Source organism: Argentina silus (genome assembly GCF_951799395.1).
Source record: "Argentina silus genome assembly, chromosome: 8".
Lineage (NCBI taxonomy): Eukaryota > Metazoa > Chordata > Actinopteri > Argentiniformes > Argentinidae > Argentina > Argentina silus.
In genome coordinates this window covers 3,427,774-3,443,356 of record NC_139662.1, presented here as the reverse complement: position 1 = coordinate 3,443,356, position 15,583 = coordinate 3,427,774, and the positions used below count along the sequence as shown (strand labels likewise).

The following is a 15,583-nucleotide window of genomic DNA, read 5'->3' as shown; positions in this document are numbered from 1 at the left end:
GTAAGTGTATTCTTTAGTAGATATCCAGCGAATTGCAATGATTCAAACACGGTTTTAAAATGAAGTGAATATTCAGAGAAATTCTAAAAGTGACCACTAGGAAGTGCTATGGTTAATGAATTTACATCCAGTATTCAGACCTTAACTTGTAGCCCAGTTCTTGTCTTTTGAGCCGACCTTAGACAGATACCATGGCAACACACCAAATGCATTCACACTTCACACTGTGTATTAAGCCTGCCTTGTGGTACTGACATTGTCTCACATTCTAAGAGGTGTGGTGTTGTGTAGTGCATTAACAGTGTCCCCTGAAGCAACTTCCTCTTGTCCTGGGTGACAACAAAAGCATTACTGTTAACTCCTGAAATGGCCAATTTAATTATGCAGTGGCTTGATACTGTTGATAATGCATGCAATAAAGTGGACATGCAGTTGTTCAGCAAGCTAAAATATTGTTAGATTGAGGACTGGCGAACAGCACTGGACATTCCCCGAAACATCATCACCGATGCACTTATCTGAGAATGTTTTTATAGCATGATGTTGAAAGTTAAAGTAAGGGGGCGTCTCTGTTCATCTAACAAAATGCATTTAGAGAAGTTTGAGGGCCCCAATTTGATTCAGCATAGTGCTGAGCAGAGCAAAACATTCCTTCCAACTCAATATTCTACAGCATGAGTTTTACTGTAGCTTGATTTTAACAATGGTTTAGAGAACTGTAATTGCAATGTAGTTTCTGAAAATGCATTGCATATCAGAAATGCTAGACGCAGCATTCAAAACTCCCATTGGATTATTTCTCATCCCATGTATTAGAAATATTAAGGTAAAGATGGCCTACTTTGCACCAATTCTACCAGTTTTTGCACATGCAAATTGCAAAGCTATGTTATTTTCCATGCAAACAAAAAACTTTACAAATATGAAAGCATGGTAACTGCATTTTTTTTGCATTTTAATAATTGTAATATAGCACAAGACAAATAATTCATTTTTAGAATATGGTCAATCTAGACTTTATTTAGTTTTTCGTGTGTACTTATTATTTTTTGTTATGGAATGCTTGTCCAGTCCTTTGAGCTTGTATTTACAGTGTCAGTTTTTGCTTCACATGTTTGCTTTAAACTCCAGTCATTCTCCAGATCAAACTGATAATACATGAAGGAGCAACAATTTAGATTGAGAGATTTCTTTCCAGTACATCTGAAGTCAGATCAGTAAAAGTCTCTTCAGTTAGATTTAGAGGCAGTATTTCAATGTCCTTTGGAAGGAAGGAAGGAAACGCAGAGGAAGACAGAAGTGAAAAAAAGCATGTTTGATAGTTTAACATACTTATTCACACAGCACGTACTCAGCCTTTCTGTGATACTACACACATGACAAACTACTCACAGTGCAAAGGGGTAATCAGGAGGGGGTGGGGCTTAAATTAGACGTTTTCACTCACCACCCTTGCATAAGCAGACACTGATGTCTCAGAGTGTGTGTCAGGGAGTGGGAGAGAGCAACAACAGTGTATGTAAGAAAGGGAGGAGGACCGTGAGTTAGAGCTGGGCTTATGTGTGTGAGGAGTAGATTGTGTGTGAGGAGTAGATTGTGTGTGAGGAGTCTGTGTTGATCAGTGTGAGGAGGAGATTGACTACAAAGTGTGGTTGGCACTTGCGACGTATTGCCCGATGTGGTGAAGAAGGATTTCTTTCAGGTTTGGCTCTTACTTTCATGGTATACTATACTCTCAATCTAATTTCAATCTATAATAATGTTTTTAGCATGTCATACATAGATTTGTTAGTGTTGTTTTGATAAGATAATAATAGGAGTGTGCTGATGTGCGTGTGTTTGTGTAATTAACCATGTTTCTGTATAGTAGAGTATCTTCTTCTGTACCTCTGCCATCACTTTGTGTGGTTGTGAGTGGAAGTTAAACAGTGAAATATACCACTACATTAGTACAAAAAAATACATGTAGCAAAGCAAGTGTAAAAGGCAAAGCCATCTTACATTGAATGTTCATTGGGAAATAGTTGCGTACTCCCAAATGAAGCTCAGACATCTGCAGGGTGATTCAATGATGATCACATTGAAAAAGAATGGTGGGGTAAAAGGAAACGGTGACATGAAGTGGTAAAAGGTTACTGTTGGCTCATACAAAGATCATTCAGGAGAAGAGGAGTCTTATTTGTTGCAAATTCCAAAGGAAATGCAATGGACCCACATTGACCAAAGAAATGACAGGGAGAACTATCTCTATAATCAGAAATGAAAGCGTTTGAAGTTGGGAACAGTGTAATCAAGTGTGTGGATTTCAGTTGAAGTTTTTGGTGAAGAGAATGCTGATGAGGGAAGTTTGGTTTTGAAAGAGAAGGGGAAGTTGGCAGGGATTGAGAAAGGGAGAGAGGGAGGGAGAGAGGGAGAGCAGGAGGGAGAGAGGGTGAGTCAAGTGAATCATGGTTAGTGAAGGGGTCTGCCTGCTCTGACACAGGAAACACCCCTGTCTTCCCATTTCGAAAGTGGACTTAAGGTCTTCCTGGTATAAGATAAGTGACAAATGGACAAGAGGAGGGGAAGAAAAGAGACCACTCATGAAGCCAGATTTATAAAGGGAAGTTAATTCTCATAGGGTGAAAACTGCCGCTCAGGCCATTCACAGTAGCATACAGAACGAAACCAACCCAGCAAATGTGTGAATACTTCTGTCTGTCTTTCTCTCATTCACTTGGCAGCTTTATGACTCTGTATTCAGCCTAAACAGGAAGAAAGAGGATAATTATGTTTGATCATCAGATCGCTTATGCTCAGCTTGACACTGGGCCCACGCTATTGACCCAAGAGCAATACTGAGGCTGGCTCTGCTGTTGATTCGTATCTTAACAAATAATTAAATAATGGGTTCAATTAAGATTGAAGAGCAATTATGTTAAATGCATCGCTACAGTAATCCCCTAATCACATAAGTAGACATAGAACATTAAGCTCATTACACTGTGATCTGCATGTTGTCAGAGGTACAATATTAGGTAAACCACCTGTAGTTATAAACGTAACATCTCGTCAGTGTTGTTAGGCTTGTGATCTCACTATTTTTAGGGTAGCTGAAATGTTGGTGCTATTTTTGCACGCCATGCAGTTGTGTGTGTGCAGCATGGGTGGTGGGGCACATGCCGAGTGGCTTTCTACTGTAGATCTACTCTTCCAGAGTGGCAGGGGCAGGCTGCTCTAAAGAGATGTGTTACAGTAAGAGGACAATGCTCTTTTCACTATGAAGTGGAGAGTGAAGAGTGTCACTGAGTGTTTTTTGAGAAAGAGTTTGGAGGGGTGTAGTGTAGGCTACAATAATGAATTGGTTTTCAAGAGAGAATAATCTACTGGACTTTGTCCAGGACTCGGGGTAATAAACTAAGTGCACTCACACCCAAACATGCATCGATACTGAAAGTGTGGATCTTGTCAGGACCTAGGCAGGTTAGGTTAACTTATGGTAGAATCAGCATGACAATATTCACCTCTTTTTGCAACATAATTTCACCCAGTTGGAGCAACAATGACGTCCCACGTGAGACTTAGAAAAGAGAGAGTTGGTGTTGTGGACTATGACACACAAATCAAAGGTATGGGAATTCCTTGTTGTTTTTATCCTCTCGAATGTACCATCTTTGTTATGTACTATTGAGTGTTCAGAGCATGTACTGAACATGGTAGACAAAAATAGTCACCTTCCAAACTTGGATTCTGGCTTCTGTCCTTTGCATGTGCATGATGTGGAAATGTAGTACTTGCTCTCTTCTTTCAGTCATGGCTCTCTCTCCCTCTCTCAGAGGTGCGTTGTCAGCTGGTGGACCAATTGAAAGTGTTGGACTTGCAGCTGGAGCAGAAGACTCAGCAGCTGCAAGACTTGAGTGACTACCTGCGCAGACGGGGTGAGATTGAAGGAGAGTATGCCCGCTCCCTGGACAAGCTGGCTGAGAGGTTCACCTCTAAAATCAAGAGGTGAAGTACTAGGGGAAGTGGTTGTGTGTGCCTTTGACCCCCTCCTCCCACACACACACACATGCACACACACTCATAAATTGTGTATAGTCTCCCTCCTTAGCTGATTGAATACCCTTATAAAAGTCACATTAAATATCTGTTGGCTGTAATTCATTTGGTTAAGTGCTCTAGAGTGTTTCCTCCCTTACTCCCCATCTCTCGCTTCCCCCTCTCCTTCCTCTCTCTGTGTTTCAGGAAAGAGCCAAGTGGTCAGTCGGTGGCCCAATGCTGGCTGGTTCTGTTGAATCAGACTCGTCAGGAGAGCAGAGACCATAGTGGGTTGAGTGAGATCTGCAGTGCCTCCCTCACACAGCATCTCACACAGTGTATGGAGCATACCCAGCACCTGGCCAAACGGGTACTGTTACTGCTACTGTTACTACTACTGTTACTGCTACTGTTACAGCTACTGTTACTGCTACTGTTACTACTACTGTTACTGTTACTGTTACTGCTACTGTTACTGTTACTGCTACTGTTACTGCTACTGTTACTGTTACTGCTACTGTTACTACTACTGTTACTGCTACTGTTACTGTTACTGCTACTGTTACAGCTACTGTTACTGCTACTGTTACTGTTACTGTTACTGCTACTGTTACAGCTACTGTTACTACTACTGTTACTGTTACTGTTACTGCTACTGTTACAGCTACTGTTACTGCTACTGTTACAGCTACTGTTACTGCTACTGTTACTACTACTGTTACTGCTACTGTTACTGTTACTACTACTGTTACTGCTACTGTTACAGCTACTGTTACTGCTACTGTTACAGCTACTGTTACTGCTACTGTTACTACTACTGTTACTGTTACTGCTACTGTTACAGCTACTGCTATTGCTACTGTTACTGTTACTGCTACTGTTACTGCTACTGTTACAGCTACTGTTACTGCTACTGTTACTACTACTGTTACTGCTACTGTTACTACTACTGTTACTGTTACTGCTACTGTTACAGCTACTGCTATTGCTACTGTTACTGCTACTGTTACTGCTACTGCTATTGCTACTGCTACTGCTACTGTTACTGTTACTGCTACTTTTACTGTTACTGTAACTGTTACTACTACTATTACTGCTACTGCTACTGTTACTGCTATTGCTACTGTTACTGCTACTGTTACTGTTACTGCTACCGCTACTGCTACTGTTACTGTTACTGTTACTGCTACTGTTACTGCTATTGCTACTGCTATTGCTACTGTTACTGCTACTGTTACTGTTACTGTTACTGCTACTGCTATTGCGACTGTTACTGCGACTGTTACTGTTACTGTTACTGCTACTGCTATTGCGACTGTTACTGCGACTGTTACTGCTACTGTTACTGCTGCTACCTCGGTCTCCAGGTCTATCTCCACATTCTACTTCCTCTAGCTCCATATCTGTGTCTTCTTTGCTCCCCTATCTCACTTGTGTTGTTTTGTCTCCACTGCATGTTTTCAGAGTAAAGAGGTCTGCACCCAGTTACAGGATGGACTACTGAAGGTCACCACAGAGCTACAGACGGTGAGTTCAACATGCATTTGAACAAATATGGGAAACATACTCTATTCTAGAAACTACATTTTGACGACATCTCTATCTATGTCATATACAATTATCATAGTGTATACTTTATGTAAATTCCATTTTATATTAAATAAATATTGATATATTCCCAGATAATGTTGTCATCTTGGTATTTTTCTGATGTGCATTGTTTATGTTGATGGCTGTTGTGTAGGCATGGAGGACCTATAACCAATGTCACTCAGAGTATGTGTCTGCAGAGGGGAAACTGAAGGAGGCAGAGAAACTGGAGGAAAAGCAAAAGCAGAATGCTGCTAAGAAAGTGGAGAGACTGATCGAGAAAGTAAATAACGTGTGTGTGTGTGTGTGAGTGCGTGCGTGCGTGCGTGCGTGTGTGTGTGTGTGTGTGTGTGTGTGTGTGTGTGTGTGTGTGTGTGTGTGTGTGTGTGTGTGTGTGTGTGTGTGTGTGTGTGTGTGTGTGTGTGTGTGTGTGTGTGTGTGTGTGTGTGTGTGTGTGCACGTGTGTGCTCCGTGTATGCATGTGTGTATTGTGATATCATATCTGTATTCATTCATAGAGACAAGGAAAAGTCCAAGAAATCCACCTGAAGTGCACTAAGGCTCGCAATGACTACCTCCTGAACCTGGCTGCAGCCAACGCCTCCATGAACAAGTACTATCTCCAAGACATCTCCACACTCATTGACGTGAGTGCTCCACAGCTACTTTCTGTCAACCTACTGTATATCTATGGATGTCTCCCACACATAGCTCATAGACCTTGTCTATCCTCTGTCTCTCTCAGTGTGGGGATGTAGGGTACCACCTCTCTGTGCCTCGTGTGATGAGGGCCTACCTGTCCCGTCGAACTCGGGCCCAGCAGAACCTGAGTGATGGGCTGCAGCAGCTCCACAGTGCTGTGTCAGAGCTGGACCAGAGTCAGGACAGAAACGCCCTGCTCCAGACCCACAACAACACCTTCTGCCTGCCCCTCCGCTTCCACTACCAGCCTCATGAGGGGGACCAGGTACTCCAGGTGGTGAAGTTGTGTGCGTGCGTGCGTGCGTGCGTGCGTGCGTGCGTCCCTTGACACTCTCCTATTCCTCTCAGGTGTGTGAGGTGAGTGCAGAGGGTGAGCTGGAGACCAGATTCCAACAGTTGCAGTCCAGGCTGGCTCTGGTCACCCAGGAAACACAAGAGGTACAGTCCACACACCTCCAAATTCACCTCACAGTAGTTTTTAGTGGCTCTGTTCCATTCTGTTCACTTCCATACTTCTGTACACTCTTCCTCCCAGGCTGGTCGGACCCTGCTGGCGGCCCACTCGGCCCTGCTGGAGAGTCTGAGTGATGATGACCTGGAGGCCAGCAGCAGTAGTAGCCAGTCCCAGGAGGGCAGCACTGAGAGCCTGTCCATGTCCAGTAAGCCCAGTGTGGCCCGACGCAGAGCCAACCTGCAAGAGACTGAGAGCCACTACTGCACTGTAAGTCATCATCACACTGGTCTGGTTACATTTGTTACAGTGACTCTGATGACTGGTTATCACATGCAATTTGTACCGTACATCACAGTATTGTGGTGATGATTACACTCTGTATAGACTGTGGCATGCAAGACTAGGTGATGATAGTTCTAGGTGATGGTGGCGATGATGATGGTGATAATGAGAATTATTGACGATTGTGTTTGTGTGATTATTCTCTCAGAAAGTGAAGGATTGTCTTGTTGGCAGCTCTCTGGTATCAAAACTGCAGGCCAAACATGATCTGCTCAAAGTGGCTGTAGAAAAAGGTACTAACTAGTTCTGCTATTCTGACACAACAGTAGAAAAAACACTGAGCCTCAGAATTCTATGGTGACAATGAATACTGGGTGGTGTGCTTTTTATGTGATTACCCTAAACAACATCAGCTTTGCACATTTTTGTTCCCTTATTTCTTAAGTGAAACTGTGGTTCTTTATTTCCTTTGTCCTGGAATCCTAATCCTAATCATTCAATGTTTCTCTTCCAAGCTAAAGCAACCAATGGTCATCAACCCAGGTAGACTAATACATTCATCTTTAGAAACCTTATAAATCTACTTTATTAATCCATCATAAGGCTTACATAACTGCATCCTAAACCTGTCATAACAAGTCAGGGCATAGTTAGCTGTCTGACTGAATGGTGGTTTCTCTCTCCTCAGAGAAAGCTCCAGAAAATGTGTGCGTGTAAGAAGGAGTCAGCCCAGCACCCAGTTCTCTCACAAACTCTTCACTGGAGACATGCTCTCTTTCATACAGGTATACTACAAGCCTCCTGCCTGCCTGCCTGCCTGTCTGTCTGTCTGTCGATTTGTCTCTCTGTCTGTCTGTCTATGTGAATGTTTCTATATCTGACTTGCTTTCTGTCTGTCTGTCTGTCTGTCTGTCTGTCTGTCTGTCTGTCTGTCTGTCAGTGTATCCATTTGTCAGACTGTATGTGCATATGACTGTGTGTATGTCTGTCTCCTTATTCATATCCTCTCAGGCATCAGGACAAGAGATCCCAGTGGTCGTGGAAAGTTGCATTCGCTTCATCAACCTCAATGGTGAGTCATTGACACTACACAGCAGAACAGAGTGCTTATTATTTCAGTGAGATATGTGCTAGTCCATGAATACTGCCCTTTAATTTACTAATTTATTGTGGACCTACTTTGTTCTGCATGTCTACCTGTGCATCCCCTAAGGTCTTCACCATGAGGGGATCTTCCGAGTGCCCGGGCCTCAGGCGGAGGTCAACAGCCTCAGAGATGCCTTTGAGCGAGGTAGGTCTGTCTGCTGTTCTGCTTGTGCCTGGTGAAGCCGTAGTCCTCTGTTGTTGACTGTTAATAATGGCTGGCAGTGTGTTCTGGGCTGACCTTGTAGGAGAAGACCCCCTGGCAGACAGAATGTGTGACATAGACTCTGTGGCAGGAGTACTGAAGCTCTACTTTAGAGGCCTGGAGAAGCCCCTCTTCCCTCAGGACAGCATGAGCCAGCTCATGGAGCATGCCCGTAAGTTGTTTGTTTCACAGTTGATGATACTGTGTGTGTGTGTGTGTGTGTGTGTGTGTGTGTGTGTGTGTGTGTGTGTGTGTGTGTGTGTGTGTGTGTGTGTGTGTGTGTGTGTGTGTGTGTGTGTGTGTGTGTGTGTGTGTGTGTGTGTGTGTGTGTGTGTGTGTGTGTGTGTGTGTGTGTGTGTGTGTGTGTGTGTGTGTTCATGCTGTCTCTCTTTTACCCATTCCCCTTTGCAGAGATAGATAACAAGACAGAGAGAGCAGCTAAACTCAAATCTGTCATCTCCTCCTACCCTCCACCTGTCATCATTGTTATGAGATACCTCTTTGCATTCCTCCATCAGTGAGTACTGTAACATCTTCTCTCTGTACTATTTTTAAAGTACTATTTTAAAAGTCTAGTGATTTTGAGGTGTCACTGTTAAGGAGAACTGAACTGCAGACTAATCAAAATACCCAGTAAACGCTAACCCAGTTTCCTCTTGGGAGAAGAGGAAGGAACTTCATAGGGGACCAGACTTAGTGAGAAGGCTATTTTCTAAACAAGTGTGTCTGAAGCAATACAAGCTTCTAAATGTTGGTTTCTCTTTTCTCTCTCCCTCTCTCCTTCCCTCCCTCCCTTTCCTCTCTCTCTGCAGTGTGTCCCAGTACAGTGATGAGAACATGATGCAGCCCTATAATCTGGCTGTGTGCTTTGGCCCCAGTCTGGTGAGAGGGTTGCAGGATGAAGATGTCGTCACTCTCCAGCCTCAGATCAACGCTCTGGTCAAGAATATCATCCTACAGCACGAGAGCATCTTCCCCAGCGAAGCCAAGCTTCAGGGACCAGTGTATGAGAAATGCATGACACTGGAACAAGACAACAGGTGAAGAAAAACACATACTGTATCTTCATCACACATCAAGTGTAGTACCAACCAACACCAAAACACACACACACACACACACACACACACACACACACATTTGACACACACACAACATGATGGTGATCTGTCTTTGCTTGCAGTGAGCCCATCACAGAGGAAGGTGAAGGTGAGTCAGAACATTCTCACAGTAAGGATGGTAAGAAAGAGGCAGCTGTAATTACTTAATTTCTGTGTTGAAGAATCATCTAGCACTGTCACAGTTTTGGTAGTTTGTCTATGCTTTATGATCATTATTTCTTGATCGATGTGATACAGAATTGGAAACGGGAACCATGCTTGACCACAATACCAGCAACTCCAGACAAGGGCCAGCAGGGGGCAATGTTGTCCCAAGTGGAAAGTTCACCTTACAGCTTCCTATGGGGCCACAGGGCAGGGTCCCCCTCTCCACTGGCTTTTTACGGAAAGGGTAAGTACAATCTATTCTACTGCACTGGATGACTAAATAGTTATGGTTGTACTTTCAGCAGTTGTTATCAGCTTTTAGCACACGTTATCATAAGAGAGTTAGTTATTGTCGCCTAAACAGGCCAAGACTATTGCCCTGAAATCTCCCTGTTTGTTTTTAAGAGTCCAGGACCAATCATCTACCGAGGACATCCCAGTTCAGGTTGACAAGGTCTGGCATGTTTTTCATTTAGCTCCAAATTATTTTTCCAATGACCACACTTATTATTCTCATGATTGCACTCAGTAAACGCACATAATTAGAGGACGTTTCACCAGACCAGAGTCCCGTGAAGAATAAGATCTCTGTGTTTTCTTCCCTCATCATTGTCCTCCCTCTTAATCTCACAGGAGGTCTGTCGCCAGATGAACTCTGTCTTCAAGGAGCTTTTGTCTCGACAAATGCCCCCCGATCCCTCCTCGGCCACCTCAACCCCCTCTTCTCAACCTCCCCAGAAGAAAGGAGGACTTGGACGCAAAGGGAAAGGGCTGTTTAAACCGGCAGATCAACTGGACTGAGAGAGGACTGTAATGAATGAATGACTGAGAGAAATGAAAGGAGAGAGACGACACACAGAGAGGAACAATTAGAGATCTAGGTGTGAGATGATACATTATGACAGCAACCATTGACAGAGTAATTACAGATGACTGTGTTAAATGAACCACAGTCAGTGTACTGTAAATTGCTGCTCAGACAAGAGCTTTGTGATGCAGGGTTGATTCCGAAGAGGCTTTTGTTCGTGTTTGATACAATACTGTGACCAGTGAACCCCTGAAGACCCCCCTGATTTTCACTGTATGTCTATGTAACCAATGGCAGTTAGTAGGTGATTTATGACATATTATTTATACTCAGAATTACTTGAAATGTGCACTGTTGTATCCTTGTGTGATTGGATACGATCAACATTTTTCACTGCTGTATTTTATTAACTTACGGGCCGTATTTCTAATTTACACAATAATAAACTTTAAACATAGTCCTCACCATCTGATTTTGTTGTGTTGTTTATCAAATGGTGATGTTTGACCATTATGTTCTGTATACTCACATTTACCCCTCCATGGTTTATCCAAAGTACACTTAACCTGCAATCTAGTTGTCAGTGATTAATTCACAGAACAACTTGTAAGGATACACTGTGAATTATAATGGTGCTGACTTTGTATTACTCTCTTTGACACTAAATGACATCTATTTCTGGATATTTGGATCTATAGTATTCTCTTTTTATCAATGACAAACACATTTAAGCTCATTATTATCAATGTAGCATTCTGCAGTATATCTAAATGTGCATAAATTATCTTGAGGCCAATAAAACATTGAGCAAAATCTGAATATCTGAGGATATTGAGAATAATTTCTAGTTAATGAATACGGAAAATTGAAAATCCTAGTAAGAGATGACGTGTCAACAGACCTCGTTCCCAGGCTGCTTTGCGCTGGTACAGTAGACGTCATCATACTGCACCGGTCGGTCTCTTTTGGAAAGCTGATGTGGACTTAGTTTTGAAGGGAGAAGAATCGTATGCTGAACTTGAAAAAAATACCTACATAACTCTCTGTGGTGTGAGAAACGTTTTGATTAAGGAATCATGATGATCAGAATAGCCGCGTGTCTTGCTCTGTTCGTCTGCCTGTGCACGGGTAAGTGATTTATTCAGAGATCTCTCTAGCTGACTCTAGGCTAGCTGCTAGCTTGCAAACGTCATCAGTTGCCTCGCAAGTACACTGTTGATAGCTTAGTTGTTCAATTAACTAATAGTTGTAGCTAATTAATTCTGTTTTTATTCAATATCTCTGAGACCACTCAATGCTTGTCCTTTAAACAGGACTTTGTCATTAGTTTGAGTTGGCTAGCTTGCTAACACTTGACATTGTATTCTGACTCTCTATGTTCCGTGTCCATCTGCAGGTGAGAGCTGCTTAGATCCTGTGATCACACCCTCGGCCTACACCACCTCAGATGCTGTGATCTCCTCTGAGTCCGTCTTCATTGTTGAACTCAGCTTGGCCTGTGCCAATGGAGCCCAGGTAACTTACAACACACTCTAGCCATACGTGCATGACTGAGAAGATCTCTCACCCACGTACATCAGATATAGTCCCTACATATTCATCAGCAGCAACTTAATTATATTATGTTTGTCCTGCGCTATTATGTGGTTTTGAGAATTTGTAGGGGATTTGTGTATGACTATCATGTCATGCACGTATGGCTACACACACTCATGCCCACTCCAAGTCAAAATGGGGGACCAATATATTGGTGGCCCAGTTGTCTGTTGATTTGTAGTTTAGTGCAAGAACTACGAAAGCCGTTCATTTAGCTAAGGTTATAGGATGTTTGTTGAAAAAAATGTGCTTCTTTCTTCAACAGAGAGTGGCTCTATATGCTGATGTCAATGGAAGACAGTTCCCTGTGACCAGAGGCCAGGATGTTGGAAAATATCAGGTATGTAGGACCCTTGTGTTACATGGATGCACTCTCATGTGCCATTATTTTGTCATTTTGTTAATGTGCCATTTTTGATTGTCTATCAGGTGTCTTGGAGCCTTCCCCACAAAGAGGCCAGCTCAGGAACATACAAGGTCAAATTCTTTGATGAGGAGTCTTACAGCTCCCTGCGTAAGGTATGTATGCTTTTCCGTTTGGCCACAAGTAAAAGTTTGTCTCCCTGTCAATCTATTAGAAAACTATTAATGTGTGTGTGTATGTCCGCTTGTGTTCAGGCCCAGAGGAACAATGAGGATGTCGCTTCCATCCAGCCTCTCTTCTCTGTCAATGTGGATCACAGGGTGAGTCATAATTGAGGCATAATTAGATCAAAATTGATCACCACTTTATAGATGCATCTACTCTCTTGTACATCTCTTCCTCGAGCAGTATACATAATGGCTGACCCATAACCTGCACGTTGTGATACCGCACTTAATTGATGTACTTAAGCTCAACCCCACCCTTATTCATATTATCAATGGGTATGACCCTGATGTTCTTTGGACATGATAAATATACATTATAGATATCTAATATAAACATCTATGTGTTGTCCATACTCATCTGTGAGTCTTCCCTGACTGGTGGTGCGGTGTGTTTTTGTCTCTGTAGGGTGCATGGAACGGCCCGTGGGTGTCTACCGAAGTGCTGGCTGCTCTCATCGGCATCCTGGTCTATTACCTGGCCTTCAGCGCGAAGAGTACCATCCAGGCATAAAGGGACATTCCCCCCCTCCCCTTTTTTTTTTTTTCTTTCTTTTTTTACAACTGGATCTGTAAAGACTGAGTTCTGGTGTGACATTATTACCAGTCCAGCACACGTGGTAGAACAAGCAGTATTTTGCCACCCACTCTGTTTTGAGACGTGGACAAAAAAGAACAAAAAGAAAATTAGTGGACTATTGTATTTTGGGAAATTCACAGAATAATTCATTGCACCCCCCACCCCCCTCAGACCAGCGCTGACTGACTCCCACAGTTATGTATGCTATCCAATGGATTTGGCTTCCAAGCGATCAGACCATCTGACCATGCTCTTTCATGTGAATGACCTTTGTATTGTGTGATATCTGTACAGAAGATAGTCTTACACCTTCAGGGGACTGGTATAAGTCTAAAGCCTTTCTGGACTTACAGTGGCAATGTGTTTGGTTGAATGAATAAATGGTTTGTTTTCCTCCCAGTGTGTTTTGTCTGTGGTACATGTGAGTGCAGTGACAGACTGGCTGCTCCATAAATTCCTATTTTGACAGACTAAAAGATTTATAATCTTTTATGTATTCCGTTCCATTTAACAAATGTTATTTTTAGGGCAATTTCTTTACTGAGTAAATACAAAGCAATAAACTAGTGAATGATTTGGGAGCAGCCATCTAAGATCGCAGTAACCAGACAAGGCGTTAGTGGAGGCAGAACCCTGATAGCTACAGGTACAGTACAGTAGATGTATTGTAGCAGGGATTGACCTTAGTGAGAGTATTGAGTGATGTGTATGCAACATCTAATGTCTTTATACTGTCTGCAATCTTCCCACTGCATCCTCTCATTAGCTATGGAGGCCAAGTCTGAAAAACTGGTCTTTGACCTACCTAGATCTCTTCTTTTCTGACCTAATTTGAAAACCCATAATTTACTACCCTCTCATATTTGTTTGTATGGTGTTATGTGGTAAACAAAATCATAAACTTGCCCCTCATGTGTCAGTAAACATGCCACATGCATGACTATAAAGAGGTTCGGAACCCTCAATGGAAATAGGGGCTATTTTTGTCTTGGGGGGGGGGGGGGGGGGGGGGAAGGCTCGGGGGATGGAATAACCATCACTCTGTGGCATACCTTGATAGTGGAGGAGAGCATGTTCTGCATTTCAAGACTGGAGTGTGCTTGTTGATGATTGGCTGTCAAGATATCTCTCTCACTGTGTACTGTAATGCCTGCCTGCCTGTCTTGGTACAGTAGTTATACCTCAGTCAGGTTAGTGTGGAGGTGTACTAGCATTGGTTTCACTGAAACATTTTGATGAGCAATTTGCAGTACTCCCTATTGGACACTTAGTGGCAGCTATGTGCTGTTGGTTCAACACCTATGAATGAACATTATTTCTGCATACTGTACATACCCTCCCACTCTCCACCAGCACTTTATATAGGTGTACATATTTGCTGATTATCAATGGAAACATTACAATATCAATATACACTCACTGAGAACTTTATTAGGAACACCTGTACACCTTCTCATGATGGAGGTGGTGTAATAGTGTGGGGAATGCTTTCTTGACACACTTTGGGCCTGTTAATACCTATCAATCATCGCTTGAATGACACAGCCTATTTGAGTATTGTTGCTGACCACGTGCATCCCTTCATGGCCACAATTTACCCATCTTCTAATGGCTACTTCCAGCATGTTAATGCACCATGTCACAAAGCAAAAGTCGTCTCAAACTGGTTTCATGAACATGACAATGAGTTCAGTGTTCTTCAGTGGCCTTCCCAGACACTTTTGTGATGTGGTGGAACGGGTAATTCACAGCTTGAAAGTGCACCTGAAAAATCTGCAGGAATTGCGTGATGTAATCATGTCGTCATGGACCAGAATCTCTAAGGAATGTTTCCAACATGTTGTGGAATCAATGCCACGAAGAATTGAGGCTGTTTTGAGAGCAAAAGGAGGCCCTACCCAGTATTAGTATAGTGTTCCTAATAAAGTGTTCAATGAGTGTATAATACAATGCACATTTGGCTTTACAGTACAGTATGTTTAATAACTAGGCCTATTTTGTGCCACTCACCTTTTCCCCTTTATTTCTGCCACATTAAATGCCGTTATAGCAGTGCCAGACCTAGGCTTATCCATGGATTTACACAGTAAGCACTTCTATTTATGTAATTGTCTGCTGCAAGGTAATGCTTGATTTACAGTACCATACCATTGTATCATTGAAACCTCTCTGCAACTGCAACTTCATATAACTTTTCAAGAGACTAATGGAAACTTTGTTCTATGTACAGGTAATGTGATATACACTTGCCTATATGCTACACAATGTACAAAGTACACGTGAGGTTTCTCAAATGACTGCTTTTCTTTAGCTGCATCAACACAATAGAACACAATAGTTAAGAGACACT

At 42.7% G+C, this 15,583-nt stretch overlaps 2 protein-coding genes across 5 annotated transcripts; both read left to right on the top strand.

Annotated features, from left to right (window-relative positions):
- The first annotated feature begins 1,571 nt into the window (after positions 1-1,571).
- LOC310807810 (SLIT-ROBO Rho GTPase-activating protein 3-like) lies at positions 1,572-10,927 on the top strand. Of its 4 annotated transcripts, none has more exons than XM_083674415.1 (22): positions 1,572-1,702; positions 3,531-3,608; positions 3,816-3,987; positions 4,225-4,387; positions 5,482-5,544; positions 5,762-5,890; positions 6,126-6,254; positions 6,353-6,574; positions 6,658-6,747; positions 6,845-7,030; positions 7,254-7,338; positions 7,561-7,588; positions 7,734-7,830; positions 8,057-8,117; positions 8,259-8,336; positions 8,437-8,565; positions 8,805-8,910; positions 9,206-9,433; positions 9,577-9,632; positions 9,752-9,905; positions 10,067-10,115; positions 10,295-10,927. In XM_083674415.1, exons 2-22 carry the CDS (start codon positions 3,542-3,544, stop codon positions 10,460-10,462), a joined length of 2,460 nt encoding a protein of 819 aa, XP_083530541.1. In that variant the 5' UTR covers positions 1,572-1,702; positions 3,531-3,541; the 3' UTR covers positions 10,463-10,927. The 4 variants fall into 4 exon arrangements, with proteins under 4 accessions (XP_083530541.1, XP_083530542.1, XP_083530539.1 ...); XM_083674416.1 differs by having other exon boundaries at positions 6,326-6,574; positions 9,577-9,602; XM_083674413.1 differs by having other exon boundaries at positions 6,326-6,574.
- Positions 10,928-11,418: 491 nt separating this feature from the next.
- Positions 11,419-13,632, top strand: ssr4 (signal sequence receptor, delta). The gene is made up of 6 exons (XM_083676131.1): positions 11,419-11,597; positions 11,866-11,984; positions 12,331-12,405; positions 12,495-12,584; positions 12,684-12,749; positions 13,063-13,632. The coding sequence occupies exons 1-6, from the start codon at positions 11,546-11,548 to the stop codon at positions 13,165-13,167; spliced, it is 507 nt and encodes a 168-aa protein (XP_083532257.1). The 5' UTR covers positions 11,419-11,545; the 3' UTR covers positions 13,168-13,632.
- The last annotated feature ends 1,951 nt before the right edge of the window (positions 13,633-15,583 follow it).

Excerpts from the sequence above, each read along its gene's own strand:
- ssr4 (XM_083676131.1), top strand. The coding sequence starts at position 11,546 with ATGATGATCAGAATAGCCGCGTGTCTTGCTCTGTTCGTCTGCCTGTGC. Across the intron at positions 11,985-12,330 it reads CCTGTGCCAATGGAGCCCAG|AGAGTGGCTCTATATGCTGA; the intron begins GTAACTTACAAC and ends TTTCTTCAACAG. Across the intron at positions 12,750-13,062 it reads CTGTCAATGTGGATCACAGG|GGTGCATGGAACGGCCCGTG; the intron begins GTGAGTCATAAT and ends TTGTCTCTGTAG.
- LOC310807810 (XM_083674413.1), top strand. The coding sequence starts at position 3,542 with ATGACGTCCCACGTGAGACTTAGAAAAGAGAGAGTTGGTGTTGTGGAC. Across the intron at positions 6,255-6,325 it reads ACATCTCCACACTCATTGAC|ACCTTGTCTATCCTCTGTCT; the intron begins GTGAGTGCTCCA and ends CATAGCTCATAG. Across the intron at positions 10,116-10,294 it reads TCCCAGTTCAGGTTGACAAG|GAGGTCTGTCGCCAGATGAA; the intron begins GTCTGGCATGTT and ends TTAATCTCACAG.